We start from the raw sequence: 16650 nt of genomic DNA, 5'->3' as shown, positions 1-16650 counted from the left end.
GACGTCCTGGAGCTCCGTGCAGTGTTTTGGGCCCTCAGGTCCTTCCTTCCGTCCCTCAAGGGCAAGGTGGTGAGGATCTTCACCGACAACACCACCACCATGTTCTACATCAGGAAACAGGGCGGAACCAGGTTCGCCAGCAGGTTTCCCCAGCCGAGGAGCATGGGCGATGCTTTCTCGTTCCCCTGGGAGGGCCTGTTCCTATACGCGTTCCCTCCATTGCCATTGCTGATCCGGCTCATCAACCAGCTCAAGAGGTCCCGGTGCAGGATGATCCTCGTCGCACCTGCGTGGCCGAGGCAGATATGGTTCCCGGACCTTCTGGATTTGTCAGCGTCCCCGTCAATCAAGCTGCCAGTGGACGCGGATCTGCTCTCCAGGGAAGGAGGCGCCATCCTCCATCACGACCCGAAGTCGCTGAACTTGCAGGCCTGGTTCCTGCAGCATTAGAGTTTGGAGGATACGACATACAGGCCGACTGCAGAGAGGTTTTTGCAAAGGCCAGGGCGTCCTCGACTCTTAAATGCTACGGACACAAATGGAAGAGGTTCTCTGTCTGGTGCCACGCACAGAAGATTAACCCTCTGCGGATTACGGCTCCCCAAGTACTGCCGTACCTACTGACGCTGGCCAAAGCTGGACTGGCGCACGCGTCCATCAAGATTCATCTTGCTGCGATCTCCCGATACACCGGAACCACGGGGCGGACGTCCTTGTGGTCTCATCGTCTGGTGAGTTCATGAAGGGACTGTTCAGATCGTTCCCGCCGGTGAAGGCTCCGGCCCCGGCGTGGGAGCTCAACGTGGTGCTGACCAAGCTCATGGGACCTCCGTTCGAGCCTCTGCACTCGGGCCCCGTTGAAGTTCTTGTCGTGGAAAACAGCGTTTCTTGTGGCCATCACCTCCGCACGATGGATGGGAGAGATCCAGGCCCTTTCCTGCAAGGCCCCGTACTTGACTTTTCACGACACGAGGGTAGTGCTCAGGACGCACGCCTCCTTCATGTCCAAGGTGCCGTCAGACTTCCACCTCAACGAACCCTTGGTGTTGCCTGTTTTCTTCCCGTCGCCTTCGTCGCCGGCTGAGAGGACTCTGCACTCGCTGGATGTGGCTAGAGCGCTGAAGTTCTACGTGGACCTCACGAAGGGTTTTCGGTTGACGTCACAACTCTTTGTGAACTTTGGACCTGTCAATCAGGGGAAGGCTCTGGTTTTTTATGATACTGGTATGATACTTTTTTGATACTGGTTTTTTCTTTACCAAGGATTCCCAGCCTGACGACGGGGAATATTCATGAGCATGTGAATCCATGCCAGACCCATGCTGGAGAACAACAGTTACAGGTAAGTAACTTGTTCCTTCTAGGCCAATATTACACAGTTAAGTATTCATGCAGTAAGATGGAACCAAGTCACAAGAAATATACCGTACCCTTAGAAGTCCAATCCCTATGAAGAGTAGTGCCTTGTGCCCAAGAGTCACAAAGCTTCTTAGAAAAAGGGTCTGATGCAGGAACAGTTCTTGGGTTGGTGAAATGTTCCAGAGAAAATATTCAACAAAGTTAATTGAAATTATGTTCCTATCTTACCGGTACAGCTGCCTTTAGACGAGATGATCAAAAAGTGGAAGAATGGAATAACCAAAGTTTATTCTAAGGAGAAAGGGGGGGAGACTAATACATTGCGATTACTTAGCCCCCTGACTCTGATTTTTCCAGAGATCTTTGTGGCGTCGACTGGGGAGGGGGAGGTTCACTGGAGCTAGGTTTACCCACCCTTGGTTCCAGTGAGAGAGGTGCACAGGAGCTGCAGGTGCAAGTATTCTTCTGGCTGGTTCCAGGAGCAGAGTGCATCCTTTGGCGATGAAGAAAAGCAGAAGGTACCGATGCAGTCCTTTTTTAGGACACTTTACCAGGTGGGGAAAGGCGAGTTCCAGTGACTGCCACCTCACACAGGCAACAGCAGGAAGTCCTTCCAGAGCAGGATCCCTTGAAGCTGGGAGGCTGAAATTCCTCAGGTTTGCGACTTACATCACAAGTTTGCGACTACCGAAGTTCCGGTGATGAACGTGGTACATTGACTGTCCTAGCAAATTAGTCCACTGGAGAGCTGGTCTGTCCAGTGACACTTTTAAAAGTTCAGGACAGCTCGATCCTTCAGAAAGTGTTGAATCTGGTTGAAGCACCACTCGGGGCCTTCGAAGATCGGGTAGTCCACCAGGGCTTCACCTGGCCAAACTATGGAGGAGTCCACAGATCTTTAATTGGCTGCTCTTCTACACTGGATACTTGGCTCCAACGCTGAGCTGAAGAAATGGCTACAGGAGGAGTCCTCTTATCCAAGATTCTGCCTGTAAGCAAGTCCAAGCTCACCTATTGTAACTGTTTGCACCATTCAAACAGTTAGCAGTGGTCCAATCTAGACTTTTAGGCACCACGGACGTGGAGTGGGACCAGACAGTCCCACACCCTTCCTGAGGCACACACAGCATCACTAGCCCGAGAAAGCAGAAGCTTTCATGGGCATGTCCATGACTGTGGGATTTCCTGAACTGACTCGGCAGGAAGAAGACCAAACAACAATATGGCCAAAGAATATGGCAAAATCATGTGGCACAGCCATTTTAGGGTAATGGCCACGTTTAGCATCCATAAGCGGTAAACATGAATTTGCACACTAAAAAGAACGGATTTTGAAGGAACTTTTGGGTTGATATCACTTAGAACCCCCGCGACCTGATCAAATGCAAAAATTTGCACTGTCGCATTGGTGTGCCATAGAACGGAGACTTTGAGTTCCTCAACTCTGTTTAATTAGGAAACCAGGCTGCTGTGGTCACAACTTCTTACTGTGCCAGAAAAAAATTATGCTGGAGACTAAGTCCAATTGCTGTTGTGTGATAAGGAAGTTTAATTGATCTGCCTTATGGATTACACGTGTTTCGGCAAGGTGCCTTTCTCAAATCAGGGCCAACTTTATTTCTCTTGATCATTACTGTTCAAGCGGCAATGATATTTGAACGCGGGACGCGGCAATGATATTTGCAGTTGGGATTGATCCCCGTTATTACACTTCCAGTAATGATCAAGAGAAATAAAGTTGGCCCTGATTTGAGAAAGGCACCTTGCTGAAACACGTATAATCCATAGGGCAGATCAATTAAACTTCCTTATCGCACAACAGCAATTGGACTTAGTCTCCAGCATAATTTTTTTCTGGCGTAGTAATAAGGTGTGACCACAGCAGCCTGGTTTCCACACTAAAAAGAATTAAAACATAGTAAATATGATTGCTGCTACCAGCTTGTCTTTAGGCGCATATAAAAGGCCAGGGCTCTCCTGGTGATTAAATGGAAGTCTACAACGGTGCCCGGTAAAAACAAATGGATCAATCTGGCCACAAACATCTACCTAATGGAGACCATAACCGCCTCTCTGCATGGCAAAGCCTCACAATGTGAAGCCCTATGGATGGATTTTAAAAATCAACATCGCGCAACAGACTCCGAGTCCCAATCGGAAGACCATGCCGGGTCCTGATGAAAAGGCAATCCCCGACGGAAACCAATGGAAGAGAACTCGCAATAGGTGGCTCCAGACCAGTCAGTCAATGGAAATGTAAATAAAACACTTTCAAAGTCCCTACCCTTTTATAACATTCAACAGATGAGTGCTCAATCAAGGAAGGGATGGGGGTGGAGGGGGAAGGTAGGGTTCCTTAAGTTGTGATGGACATACCCTGATATAAGCATAACCTATGTTGCGAATGTCTTTTGATATATTGTATATTGTCTTTCTCATACAATCATATGCTTACAATGGTCTTATGTGTAACGGGTATTCCATCTTGTTTGTTTCTTTGTTAAAACCAATAAAGCCAAATTGAAAAAAAAACGTAATCAAAAATACCAAGTGTAAAAGACTGGGGTGATACAAAAGTATCCCCATTGCACTGCATTTTAAGATGAAATGTGCTCTTTTAAAAGTTAACAAAAAGGTAAAAAGAAACATTTAGTTGGCCACTCTTGATGGTCTGAAGGACTGATCAGTTTCCCCATAACAAAATGAACAAAAGCCATGGGAGTGGAGCTAAAGACTTCTCTACACTGTAAAAAGGATAGTTTCAAAAGCAAAATATTTTTTGGGTCCATAGAAATATGGAGGGAATGTTGCTAAAAGACCTAAACAACCTAAAAGCTAGAACTACGGCACACTCTTAAATTAGGGTAGCTTTTGGTCTGCGGCTTCACTGGGAGTAAGCCCCTACTTGGAAGTTCCTGAGCCCTGCTAGGTTTATCGAGAGTGTTAATGGTGTGGGAGTTTTGATTCCTCCCTGCTTGTGGCTGTCGTCTGGGAGTTATTCTACATATTCCACCTTGGTCTCCTCTTCTTAACCTCAGCTGCCGTAACCTTGTCCTTTTTAATAGGGTTGAAAGGAAATCTTCGGTTCAATAAGTTTGGTAGTTTGCTTTTGCAGGTCGATGTTGGGCAATGTGGTCTCGTGAAAGCGACATGACATTGCAAATTCAACATAATACAACAATGTTTACAGCCTCCTTGTAACGTGAACAAGAGAACACCTGTATTTAAAAAAACATAATTTTTAGTTTCCATCTCGCTCTTGCCATTTGAAGTTGTTAATCCTGGTATTTCTTCATGTTCTAGGTTCATTTTAATCGTGATGGCTCCTTAATTGTTTCCAGTAGTTACGATGGTCTTTGGTAAGTCTAACCTTATCCTCTACTTGGATGTGTCAAATTTAATGGTGCATGGATTGCAGTAGTCTGAAACAAATGTTAGACCGAGTTTGAATTTGAGAATGTGTTTAGATTCAAATGCTATGTCTGCCATCTAGTGGTTAGCCTACAGTATTACTTCACTAAACTTTATTAGGCAACAACATGGGCCAGTTAATAATGGGCAAAATAATGTATGATGTGGAAAGTAACAGCACAGGTTCCAATCACAGCGCGCCAAAAGTATAGTTTGTAAACTGCATGAGTTGCAGAAAATTTTAATTGGAACATATGCAGTCTGACAAGTGTTTCGAGCATAACCATTCTCTTCCTCTGAGGCTTGTCGTCTGGTCGGCTCGTCTGCTGTTAGGGGATCACTAACAGCAGACTAGCCGACGACCAAGAAATGTTCTGCAATTGCGAAGAATTCGAGTTTAACACAATTAGATTGGCTATCAGCATTTCTCTCCTGCACTACCCAACCACCGATCTTATCAGATCCAACTCAGAGACGAGCCTCAGAGGAAGAGTGCGGTTATGCTCGAAACACGTGTCGGGCTGCATATGTTCCAATTTAAATTTTCTGCAACTCATGCAGTTTACAAACTATTTACTGTTGGCGCGGTGTGACTGGAACCTGTGCTGTTACTTTCCAAATCTGTGGTACTTGGGCAACGTACCCACAACTCCCAGCCACCTGCAGCCTTTGTTACCTTTGCTAATTATAACTGCAAGCACAGTGGACTCAATTGAACTTCCTTTGCCACTTGTTTTGTTGTAATGTACGATGTGCACATGCTACCTGCAATGTTCATAATGGACACCCTCCTTAGATTTTGTTTTTTCTCCCAGCATCGGTTTTGAGTGCTGTTAGGGCAATATTCTATTTGGGGTGTTCTGATGTCCCTTTAAGGGGACCCCTAAGCACTCCCAGGCCCCCTCACCCCCTTTACTCTTGCGTCCCTTTTCCTTTCCTCCATACTGCATGGGCGTCCGTTCCTAGGGACGGGAGACTGACCCTTTTTCACTAGAAAAACCCTGCTTCCCCCTTTAAATTTAGAGCTGTGCGGCCCTGGGAGCATGCGCTATCCTGACTCCGCCCACGGGCGCCACACCTCGGTCCCCTTTTCTGTGTTGATGGGAACGGGCCGATTTCACCAGCGGTCCTGGGTTTTGCCCTGCCATGTAATACCACATGCTCTTCCCCTGATTCTTCTATCTTTTTGTCTTTTATCTGTCATTTAGGTACTTGGTCCTCCAGTATCACGCTCCTCCCTGGCTCATATCGACTTCAGCGGGCTTCAGAAGGTGTCCAACCTGCGAGGGGCTCTTTCTTGCAGCCGATCCTCATGTGCTTTGCCTCAGTTGCCTTGGCCACGACCACAACTGGGAAAGTTGTACTGCTTGCGACGCATTGACTCCATGCGCACTGAAGAACAGGCTAGTTAGGTGGAGGGAGCTCTTTGGGAGGTCACCTCCAGAGGACTTGAAGAACTTCATTGGAGAGATCGAGGCCCAAAGGAGGGCTGCTATTTTCCCTTGCACCCTGTAAGGGCGACTCCTTCCTGAGTAAACGCTCGAGCGGTAGGAACCTCTCGGGTTCTGGTACCGTCACACACACACACACCAAGGCTAGTCATGCTACCGGCCAAGGGGTCGTCCTATCCCTCCAGGCACAGTGCTGAGGGACCGCAAGGTTCTTCTATCGGGTGTACACCCGAGGGGCTACGCCATAGTACCAACTCTATGTCTGAGGGGGCGTATGCACGCAGCACTGCCAACGACCACGCCAAGGTCAATACGCCTTCCAGGCTTAGGCCCGAGGTGCAGGGTAGGTCTCGCTCTACACCACCAAGAGTCTTGGAGGGCGGGTCCAGGGAGTCATGCACCACGACTTGGGCACACAGCTCGGCAAAATGGCCAGCGGACCAGACAACATGGCCGCTCGTCCGATGCCACTCCAAGGCACAGAGCGGGCGGGTGAACAAGTTTCAAGGTGGGACTGGTGTCAACCAGGTACGTGGCCTACAGTTTATCCATCAGCAGCGCAGGGCAGGTTCCCCCTGCAACCGAGGCAGAGTGCGCTCCGACCCCTGCAGCCCCCAGCTTCTCCGTTCTTATCTCCTGCCACCTCTACAGCCTCTGTATACAGGTACTTCGAAAGGTTCCTGGCGCTGATGCAAACCCCCAGATGGGGGCCATCCTGCGGGATGCAGTCAGGGACTTGCTCCCTCCGGTCACCGCACCGGCACCCATCATTCCACCCATGGCTCCGGTGCCTATAGCCCCAGCGCAGCCCAGCTGCCCCCTTTGATTGCGGCTCCCCAGCCTCCCCCAGTTCAGGGGGGTTCCACAACAGCCTCTGGCCCCCACACCGCAGCCCACGGCTCCCAGCACGCCTCCACCCGCTCCGTACCAGCTGAACACTCAGGTGGACACAGTCGAGGAGGACCCTGACACGCCGTCGTCAGCGAATGCCTTCCACCAGAGGCTGGCAGACTTGGCAGAACATTTGGGCCTTCCTCAAACCGAGGTAGAGCAGCCCGAGGAGGGGGTCTTGGCAGACGTCCTCACCCTAAGACCCCCTACCAAGACTGGTATCCTGATGCAGAAAGACGTTGTGGCTCTGCCAAGAAGTGCTGGCTCAAGCCACACTTGGCCCAAACTGTCAGTCGGCGCCTCAATGCAAAGTATAGGCAAATAGAGGGGGATCCACTCTTGCTGTCTGCCCAGCCCCAACCCCAATCTTCGGTGATTGCTGCAGCGTCACTATACTCAAATCCTCAGTCGTCCTCGGCCACCTCATTCTCGGCGCTGCTATGCAAGGAGGAGAAGATCTTTTAGGCGTACGGAAAGAAAATGTACTCAACGCCTCGCTGCACCTGCGTCAGGCCAACGCTGATGCCATGCTGGCAGCCGCTAACCAGAGGTTTGGTGGGGAAATAGCAGACTTTCTTCCAGAACTTCCGGTGCAGAGCCAGGCACGCTTCAAGGCGGGTTTAGGAGAAGCCAAGCCGGTAGCGCAGGACATCATGGAGTCTACCATGGCCCAAATTGATACCTCTGACCGGGCCATCTGCATCGCCACGAACATGAGATCTGCCTGGCTTCGGGCTACTAAGTTTAACCCAAACGTCCAGGATCGCATATTGGACCTTCCTTTCGAGGGTAGTGACCTCTTTCACTCCACCACGGAAGAAGAATTCGATAAAAAGAAGAGCTCGAGACTTCGAAGTCTTTATCCTAACAAAGGCCACACCCAAGGCATACACCCAGCTGCATCAACGCTCCGACAAGGGGCGGTCGGGGACAGCCTGACCGCTCGTTGAGTCGGCACCGGCGCAAACAACAAAAAAGGGGGCGGGGGAGCAAGGGCTTCTTCCAGGCCCCTCCTCAGCAGCAGCCTCAAAAGGAAAGAAAGCATGACGTGTCCCTTTGGGTCCACGTGTCTCCGGTGGGTGGCAGGCTTGCCGCTCACATGCATTTTTGGCACCAGAACTTTGCGGACCCATGGATCCTCTCTGTAGTATCCATGGAGTACTGCCTACCAATGCCTCCTGCTCCTCCACTCCCACAGATTCGGATGGCAACTCTGTTGGTGGAGATCTGGTCGCTGGCCTAGAGCAAGGCAGTGGAAGATGTCCCAACCTCCCAGAGAGGATTAGTCTTCTATTCCAGGATTTTCGCCATACAAAAGAACCAGGCTGGCCTGAGAGTTGTGTTGGACCGATCCCCCTTCAATACCCCCCCCCCCACACCCACCTCTTTAGAAGTTCAAGATGGTTAGGCCAGCACTCATTGCAGAGACACTAGACAAGGGAGACTGGATGTGCTCCCTGGATCTGAAGTACACCTACCTACACATCCCGATTTGGCAGCCACATTGTTCTTTCCTATGCTTCAGGAACATGGGCTGTCATTTCCTTACAAGATGCTACCCTTTGGCCTCAACTCAGCCCCCAGGGTATTTACCAGACTCATGAATGCAGTGGCAGCCCTCCATGTCTACCTGTACCTGGACAACTGACTCATCACGGTGATGTCTCCGGAGTGGTTTACTGACTCATCAGGGTGATGTCTCCGGAGGGGGTTACCCACACTTCCTCCGCGCACATGAACACACTTCACAAACCTGGATTTACGATCAACCTCAAGAAGGCTCAGCTGCAGCCCACGCAGAGCCTCACCTTCCTGGGCCTGATCTGGGATACGATCTCCGAGAAGGTATTTCCCTCGGAGGACAAGATTATGGCCATCAAGAGGGCCACTACACACTTCCTTACCAGAGCAGTGACCTCGGCCTGGTGGTACGCGCACTTATTGGGTATCGTGGCAGTGGTTCTGCTGGCTGTGCCGCACACGAAACTCAGGCTGAGGCGGTTACAGCTGCGCTTTGCAGCCTCATGGAATTAGGAGAAGGGCTCCCAAGCGGAGCTAGTCGGCATACCTCCTTCTCTGCACCTGGACCTCACATGGTGTTCCAGGGATTGCAACCTGCGGACGGGCAAGCCCTTCTGGCAGCTTGCCCTGCAGGTCACCATCACTACAGACTCCTTCCTAGAAGGCTGGGGAGCCACTTTGGACAGCCACAGCATCCAGAGTCTGGAGCCGGTAGGAGCAGGAGTCACACACCAACTGGCTGGAACTTGGGGCCATTTGGCTAGCTCGCAGTGCTTTCTTTCCGCTCATTGGGGGCAAGACCGTCCTCATCCAGACTGACAACTCCACCACCATGTACTATGTTAACAAGCAGAGGGTACCAGGTGCCCTCCACTGTGCAGCCTAGTGGTCCGCATGTGGGAATGTCCCCTGGAGAACATCTACCTCACGGCCGTCCACCTCCCAGGGGAGGCAACCTTGGAAGCAGACAGGCTCAGCAAAATGGGAGCGGACAATTGGGAATGGCAATTGAACAACCAGGTGCTGCAGGTGGTCTTCGACACGTGGGGCCACCATCAAGTCGGTCTATTTGCCACCTGGAAGAACAGGACGTGCCATCAGTTTGTGTCCTGGCAGGGCCCCGTCTCTCTGGGCGACCCCTTGCAAATTCTATGGGAGTGCATGACAGCCTATGCCTTTCCTCCCACACCCCTGATCCCCAGGATAATCCACAAGATAAAGGAAGCCTGTCAGCTCAACATCATTTTGACAGCTCCATGGTGGCCGGCGAGACTGTGGTTCAGAGCTGCTCAGCCTCGTGGACAGACCACCTATTCACCTTCCGCTGGGTCCAGCACGTCTTCTGTCCCAGCCAGGGGGCAGGGTCCTCCACCCTACACCTCAGAAGTTAGGCCACGCAGCATGGTTCTTGAACAAATCACCCACAAGCACCTGAGTCTATCTCAGGCTAACCTCAAGATCATTCAGGGGGCCAGGAGCAAGGCTACCAGGAGCCAATACAAAAGTAAATTGACCATGTTCTGTTATTGGGCGAACTCGAAGGAGATGGACCCTTTTATGTGCACGTTGGATAACGTGCTCTCCGTCTCGACACACCTCGTGCACTCAGGCGTGCAGGTGGACACATGTCGCACCTATCTGGCAGCCATAGGGGCCTACAGTAATTAGGAGGAGGAGGTCTTCTCCTCTTCCAACCTGATGGTCACTGGATGTTAGATGTAGGACCCCAGACGCCCGTAGCCTCAGTTCTGTTTTTTCCGCGAACGTGTTAGCTTCGTTAATCTTGGTACGCCTCGACTCTTTGGAGTTTCTGTTGTTCATCTCGGTTCTTCGAACCGGTTTGTGTACTATTTCTTCGTGAATATGTCTACCTCGTCTTCCACACCGCGTCCGGGCTTTGAGAAGTGCGGGGACTGTGGGTCCAAGATGTCGGTCACAGACTCGCACGACTCCTGCCTCTGGTGCCTCGGGGAGGCCCATGACACGGATGACTGTCGACTGCCAGTCGCTCACGGCCAAAGCCTTGCGGGAGCGCAAGAAGAAGTTATCGTAGTTAACATGTCCAAGCCCCGGAAGTCGAGGTCTGCGGGGTTTTCGACGGACGACTCGAGGGGCGACTATCCGTGTCGTCGTCGGAAGTCCAGTGGGTCTCGGTCCCGGAGTCGGTGTTGCCACTCCTCTGCCTCTTCGAGGCACTCCCGGAAGCGCCGTCATCAGTCGCCTTTCCCGTCCTCATTCGAGGACTCTGCCCGTCGGCGGGTCGCTTACCCCACCAAACATGCGACACCGGAGGAATGGGCTTCCTTCGGGAAGAAAAGGTTGGTGATACTCGAATCGCAGGGCACTGGTCCGTCCGTGCCTCTGAGTGGGGTCGGTCGTGATCAGCCGAGAGACGCCGCTCGCACTCCTTCGGGCTCGGGTGGTCGTCATGATTCGTGGGAAAGGTCCCGCTCGGACATGGGGGGGGGAATCGTTCTCGGCATGCCTGGTCCAGGTTCCGGTCCTCGACGCGCTCAAGACCGCGTGAACCTGTGAATTCTTCGAGGAAGACATCGACGGACTCTCTCGAGGCTCCGCCTCCGAGGAAGTCGTCGACGCCTTCGACGCCCAGGATGTTGAGGGACACGCTCGGGGCTCCGCCTTCGAGGCCTGTGTCGACGCCGTCGATGCTGTCGGCGCTGCGTCTGTCGTTGGTGCCGATTCACTCGACGCCTTTCGGGGCTGTGTCGACTGGGGTACCCCTTGGCTCTGGGGAACCACCTAGAAAGGCTCTGGCCAAGGTCAAGCATGGCTTTGGTTCCAGTTATGTGCCTTCTTACTGCCATCTGGAGTTCATTTCAGAGGTGGATGAGGGCTCTGATGATGCCATGGTGCCTGACACGGTGCCTGACGAGATTCTCTCAGGCCATAGCCAGTTTGAGGACATGAGGCAGTCCCTGCATGATGCTAGTGGGCTGGACACCTCTCCTGAGTTGCAGTTTTGTAGGCCTGAGCCTGGCACTCATGCTGATTCTTCGTACCGGCGCCTTATGTCACGGGTCACAGAGTACTTAGGATGATCTGCTCCCCCAGGGGAGTTTGTTCAGGATGACCTTGCGGATATCATTGACATTGGTCCACCAACTGACCCTGTACTGCCATTCCATATGGCTCTGCAAAGAAGGGTGGCAGCGGCTTGGACTGCTCGGTAGAGTCTCCCGGCAGTGAGCAAGTCTTTGCCGCGAAAATACCGCCCAGCCAGTAGTGACCCCTGCTACTTGTCCAAGCACCCTACTGCGGAGAGTTTGGTGGTGCAGGCGGCTATGGCCCCGGCAAAGCAGGCGTCGTACCCTACCATCCCTCCTGATAGGGACGACAAGCGTTTTGACGGCTGGGCGAAGAAAGTGTTTTCTGCAGGGGGTATGGCGCTTCAGGCGGCCAACTCCATTTGTGCCTTGTCTCGTTTCACGCACACTCTGTGGAACTGTTTCCTTGGCGGCTGAACATATTTCCGAAGGGGATGAACGGGATGGTTTCCTTGCCATAGTTCAGGATGGCAAGGATGCTGTGTGAGGCCGTTCAGTCGGGTTTGGACATGGCAGATTGCATCAGCCGGTCCATGGCGGCGAGCACCGTGATACGAAGGTTTGCGTGGTTGTGGAAGTCGGGGTTTGCGCCTGATGTGCAGGCCCGGCTCCTCAACATGCCCTTTGACGGGGAACGTCTTTTTGGCAGTAAGGCTGACGAGAGCCTTGAGAGGTTGCAGACCTCAAAAGCTGCAGCAAAGTCGTTGGGCGCTGCAGTTCGACAGCCTCCTCCTTTTCGTCCTAGGGGACAGCAATGGATGGGAGGTTCCTTTCGTTATTACTCATCCTTTGGTAAAGTGAGAGGAGCTGCCAGTCAAAGGGGCCACCGTAGGAGTGCCAGAGGTGGAAAACAAGGTACTCGAGGTGCCAAGGCCGCTCTGGCTGTTGCCTCTTTACCCTCAGGCAACGCTGCAGCCGCTTCAGTCATGAGGCCATGTCCCATGGTTTGCCGGTTGGAAGACTGGCGCAGCATCTTGCAGAGTGGCGCACCATTACTTCAGATGTGTCGGTTCTGTAGATCATAACTCGCGGCTACTGTCTTCCTTTCCGGCAGAGGCCTCAAGACAATCCACCGCAGAATCTCTTTGAAGAGTCCGGATCCGCTCCTTGCACAGGAAATTCAATCCCTGCTGGAGAAAGGCGACATAGAACTGGTGCCTGTAGCGGAGAGGAACAAGGGATGGTATTTTTTGATTTCCAAGAAAGACTGGGGATTGAGACCCATCATGGACTTGTGCGGTTTGAACAAACTTCTCAGGAAGGACAAGTTCAAGATGGTTACTCTCTCTCAAGTCCTCCAGGCCCTTCAACTTCAGGACTGGTTGGTGTCTCTCGACCTCAAGGATGCTTATTTTCATATGCCGATCCATCCAAAGCACAAGAAGTACCTGAGGTTTGCGGTTGGCGACTCGCACTTTCAGTTTCGGGTCCTGCCGTACGGATTGACCTCCGCCCCGAGGGTCTTCACCAAGCTCATGGTAGTGGTGTCAGCGCACCTCAGGAAAGGGGGGGATTCACGTCTACCCCTACCTGGACGATTGGTTGATCAGGGCGTGCTCTCCCGAGCAAGTCCTGGATCATCTGTCAGTCACCTGCCACTCCCTCCACAAGCTGGGCTTCTCCCTCAACTTAAAGAAGTCCCATTTGATACCTACTCCGAGGCTCCAGTACATCGGAGCTTTGCTCGACACGTCCCTGGGGCAGTGGTTTCCTCCCCAGGTGAGGGCTCATCACATTCAGCAGATGGTGCACAAGTTTCAACTTGCCCAGACTCTCCCAGCGTTCGAGTTCTTCAGACTGCTCAGCCTCATGGCATCCTGCATTCTTCGGGTGCCAGAGGCCAGGTTGCGGATGAGATCTTTGCAATGGGCACTCAAGCTCCAGTGGTCTCCGTCCTTTGGCAGATGTCGGACCCTGTTCAGGTGCCGTCTTCGGTCGCCCAGGACCTTCTGTGGTGGGCCGACGAAGGCAATCTGAGGAGGGGGGCTCCATTTTGGCTGCCCTGGCCGGAGGTGACGATCGTGACGGACGCATCCCTCACGGGATGGGGAGCTCATGCCAACGAGTTGGCAGTCAGCAGTCGTTGGTTTCTGTCGGAGTCCAGACTCCATATCAATCTGTTGGAGCTGAGGGTCGTCGGGCTCGCCCTGAAGGCTTTTCTTTCGACTATGCGAGGAAAGAATGTCCTGATCCTGACGGACAACACAGTGGCCATGCAGTACCTCAACAAAAAAAGGGGGGGGGGCAGGGTCACTTCCTCTGTGCAGGGAGGCGATGCAGCTCTGGTTCTGGGCAATGCAGCAGGAAGTTTCGATCTCGGCAGTTCATCTGGCAGGAGACGAAAACGAGATGGGGGGGATGCTCTGAGCAGGCAGAGCGTGATCTCTCGAGTGGGAGTTGGCTCAGGAGATTCTCCTGGAGATCTTCGCCCTTTGGGAGACCCCTCAAGTGGATCTCTTCGCCTCCAGTGTCAACTGGAAGTGCGAGAGGTTCTGCTTGCGGGAATGTTCTCCAAACGGAGCCTTAGGAGACGCGTTTGTGGTGGAGTGGTCATTTCCACTGCTGTACGTGTTTCCTCCAGTCCCCGTCATCCCGCAAGTACTACGAAGGTTCGGTTCCCAGATGATCCTCATTGCTCCGGCGTGGGCCTGGAAGACGTGGTACCCGGACCTTCTCGACTTGTCCATCTGCCCTCCACGTCGTCTTCCCTACTGAGACAATCTGCTCTCACGGGAGGGGGGTCAGGTTCTCCATCCAGAGGTCAGGTCCCTCAACCTTCACGCTTGCTTTCTGAAAGGTTGAGGTATAAGGATTGGGATTTCCCTGAAGTCGTGATGGAGGTGTTGCTTTCGGCCAGAAGGTCCGCAACAAAGTCCCTGTACCGTTGCCGTTGGAGAAAGTTCTGCGACTGGTGCATGGATCCTTTTGCATGTGACCTTCCAATGGTTCTCTCTTTTTTGCTTTCTTTGGCCCACAGGGGCCTTCAAGTGGGTACCACTAAAGGTTACCTGGCGGCGCTGTCCATATTTAAACGCTCGTATGAAGAGTGTTCCTATTTTAAAATTCCTTTAATTTCTCAGTTTCTGAAAGGGCTCACTAATGTGTTCCAACAGTCACCTTTCCAGGTGCCCGGTTGGGATTTGAACCTTGTTCTCAAGTTTCTGATGGGTGCTCTGTTTGAGCTTTTGCATTCATGCCCTTTGAGACTAACTCTGAAAACTATTTTTAGTTGCGGTCACTTCCGCTCGCAGAGTGAGTGAGTTACAGGCACTTTCAGTTAAGCCACCCTTCACTGTGTTTCATAAGGACAGGGTCGTCCTTAGTGTTCGTCCTTCTTTTCTTCCGAAGGTGGTGTTGGAATTTCATTTAGGCTAGAAGGTGGTTGTTCCGGCATTTTATCCTCTTCCACAGCCTGGTAAGGAAGAGAAGAGGCTCCACAGGCTTGATCCTAGGAGAGCGTTAAGCTTTTATATTTCACGCATGTCCCGGGTCAGAGTGGACGAGCAGCTATTTATTGGTTACGCTGGAAAGCGTTTGGGGCGCTGGATTATTTTGGCTATCTGAGTGTTACCGCTTGGCGGGTAAGGACCCACCGGTCGGCTTACGGGCCCATTCTACCAGGGGTATGGCTGCCTCTACTGACCTGCAGAGGGGTGTTCCTATTCGCAACATCTGTGGCTGGGCTTCGGTACATACTTTTGTACGGCACTATTCCCTCGATTCCATCCGGGGGCAGGATCTGGCCCTTTGCAAGGCGGTCCTTTACTCCGCAATTTGATTAGGCATGCTAAATTTCTTTTCTCTAAATTCTTTTCCCACCTCCTTGCATTGGTACTGCTTTGGTAGTCTGTCATAGATATGGAATACGTCAGAGGACCCAATCCCCTCGAAGAACAAGTTACTCTCTTACCTGGTAACATTCTTTCGATGGGATGGTCCGACGTATTCCATATCGCTCCCTCCCTACCTTCCCCGCTACAGAATTTCTTATGCGATTGCAGCTTAAGTTTCCGCAAGGCTGTGTGTGTGTCAGACTGGCAGAAGACTGGTGGCACACGTTCTGGGAAAAAACTACACTGAGGCTACGGGCGTCGTGCTTCCTACTTATAACATCCAGTGACGTCGGCCGTCGGAGGAGGTCCTCGAGAGCGGGGTATCGACGTCATCGACGCAGGACGCAGATGCCGAAGATTTTCCGAAGCAGCACAGCTGTGGTGATTACTGTCATAGATATGGAATACGTCGTCGGACCATCCCATCGAAAGAAAGTTACCAAGTAAGAGAGTAACTTGTTCTACTCACCATAGTGACTAACATACTCTTAGTCCTTTGTCCCCTTTCCTCCTTAAGTCCCTCCATCCTCCCCCCTAATAATACTGGTGTCATTAGGCAATGTTAAATATTGTTGACGTGTCAATGAGGACTGAGGTGTGGCGCCAGTGGGTGGATTCAGGGTAGCGCATGCTCCCAGGGCCGCACCCCAGCGTGTTTGTAAATTGAAAGGGGAATAAGGGTTTTTCTGGTGAAAAAGGTTCCGTCTGCCGTCTCTAGAAAGGGACGCGCATGCAGTATGGAGGAAAGGGAACTAAGAGTACGTTAGTCACTATGATGACTAACTTATATTTTCTGTTGCCGTGGGACTTCTAGTGAAGTCCCACTTCCACGGGAAACTTTTTTTATTTTTAGTGTATGGTGCCTTGATAGTCCATATAGCGCCTAGGACATGGTTCCTTTTTAAGCACACCATTTTGGCCTTGGGGTGATCACCCACCATTAGTTTTAGCACATGGACTGGTGACAGGTACAATTTTTAGTTTTGACTTCACTAGGGGTGCATGCTGATTCATCGCATTAATAGCTCACTGTAGCTTTACAGTAGCCCCTTTTCTGGGGAGGCCCTATGCCTTGCCTCTCCGGGAGACCCTTCTCGCTGTTAGGATTTAATTTCTCTA

The 16650-nt window shown here is 52.0% G+C and overlaps 1 protein-coding gene across 1 annotated transcript in view; it reads left to right on the top strand.

Moving 5' to 3' along the window:
* Positions 1–16650, top strand: part of WDR5 (WD repeat domain 5) — a 433335-nt gene that overhangs the window by 249442 nt on the left and 167243 nt on the right. Inside the window, exon 8 of the mRNA XM_069609613.1 lies at positions 4663–4718. Within this exon, the coding sequence (XP_069465714.1) occupies positions 4663–4718 (56 nt within the window). The remainder of the gene's footprint in view (positions 1–4662; positions 4719–16650) is intronic.

Source organism: Ambystoma mexicanum, chromosome 8 (assembly GCF_040938575.1).
Source record: "Ambystoma mexicanum isolate Mex_15411 chromosome 8, UKY_AmexF1_1, whole genome shotgun sequence".
NCBI classification, from domain to species: Eukaryota; Metazoa; Chordata; class Amphibia; order Caudata; family Ambystomatidae; genus Ambystoma; species Ambystoma mexicanum.
This window is presented reverse-complemented; position numbering and strand designations above follow the sequence as displayed.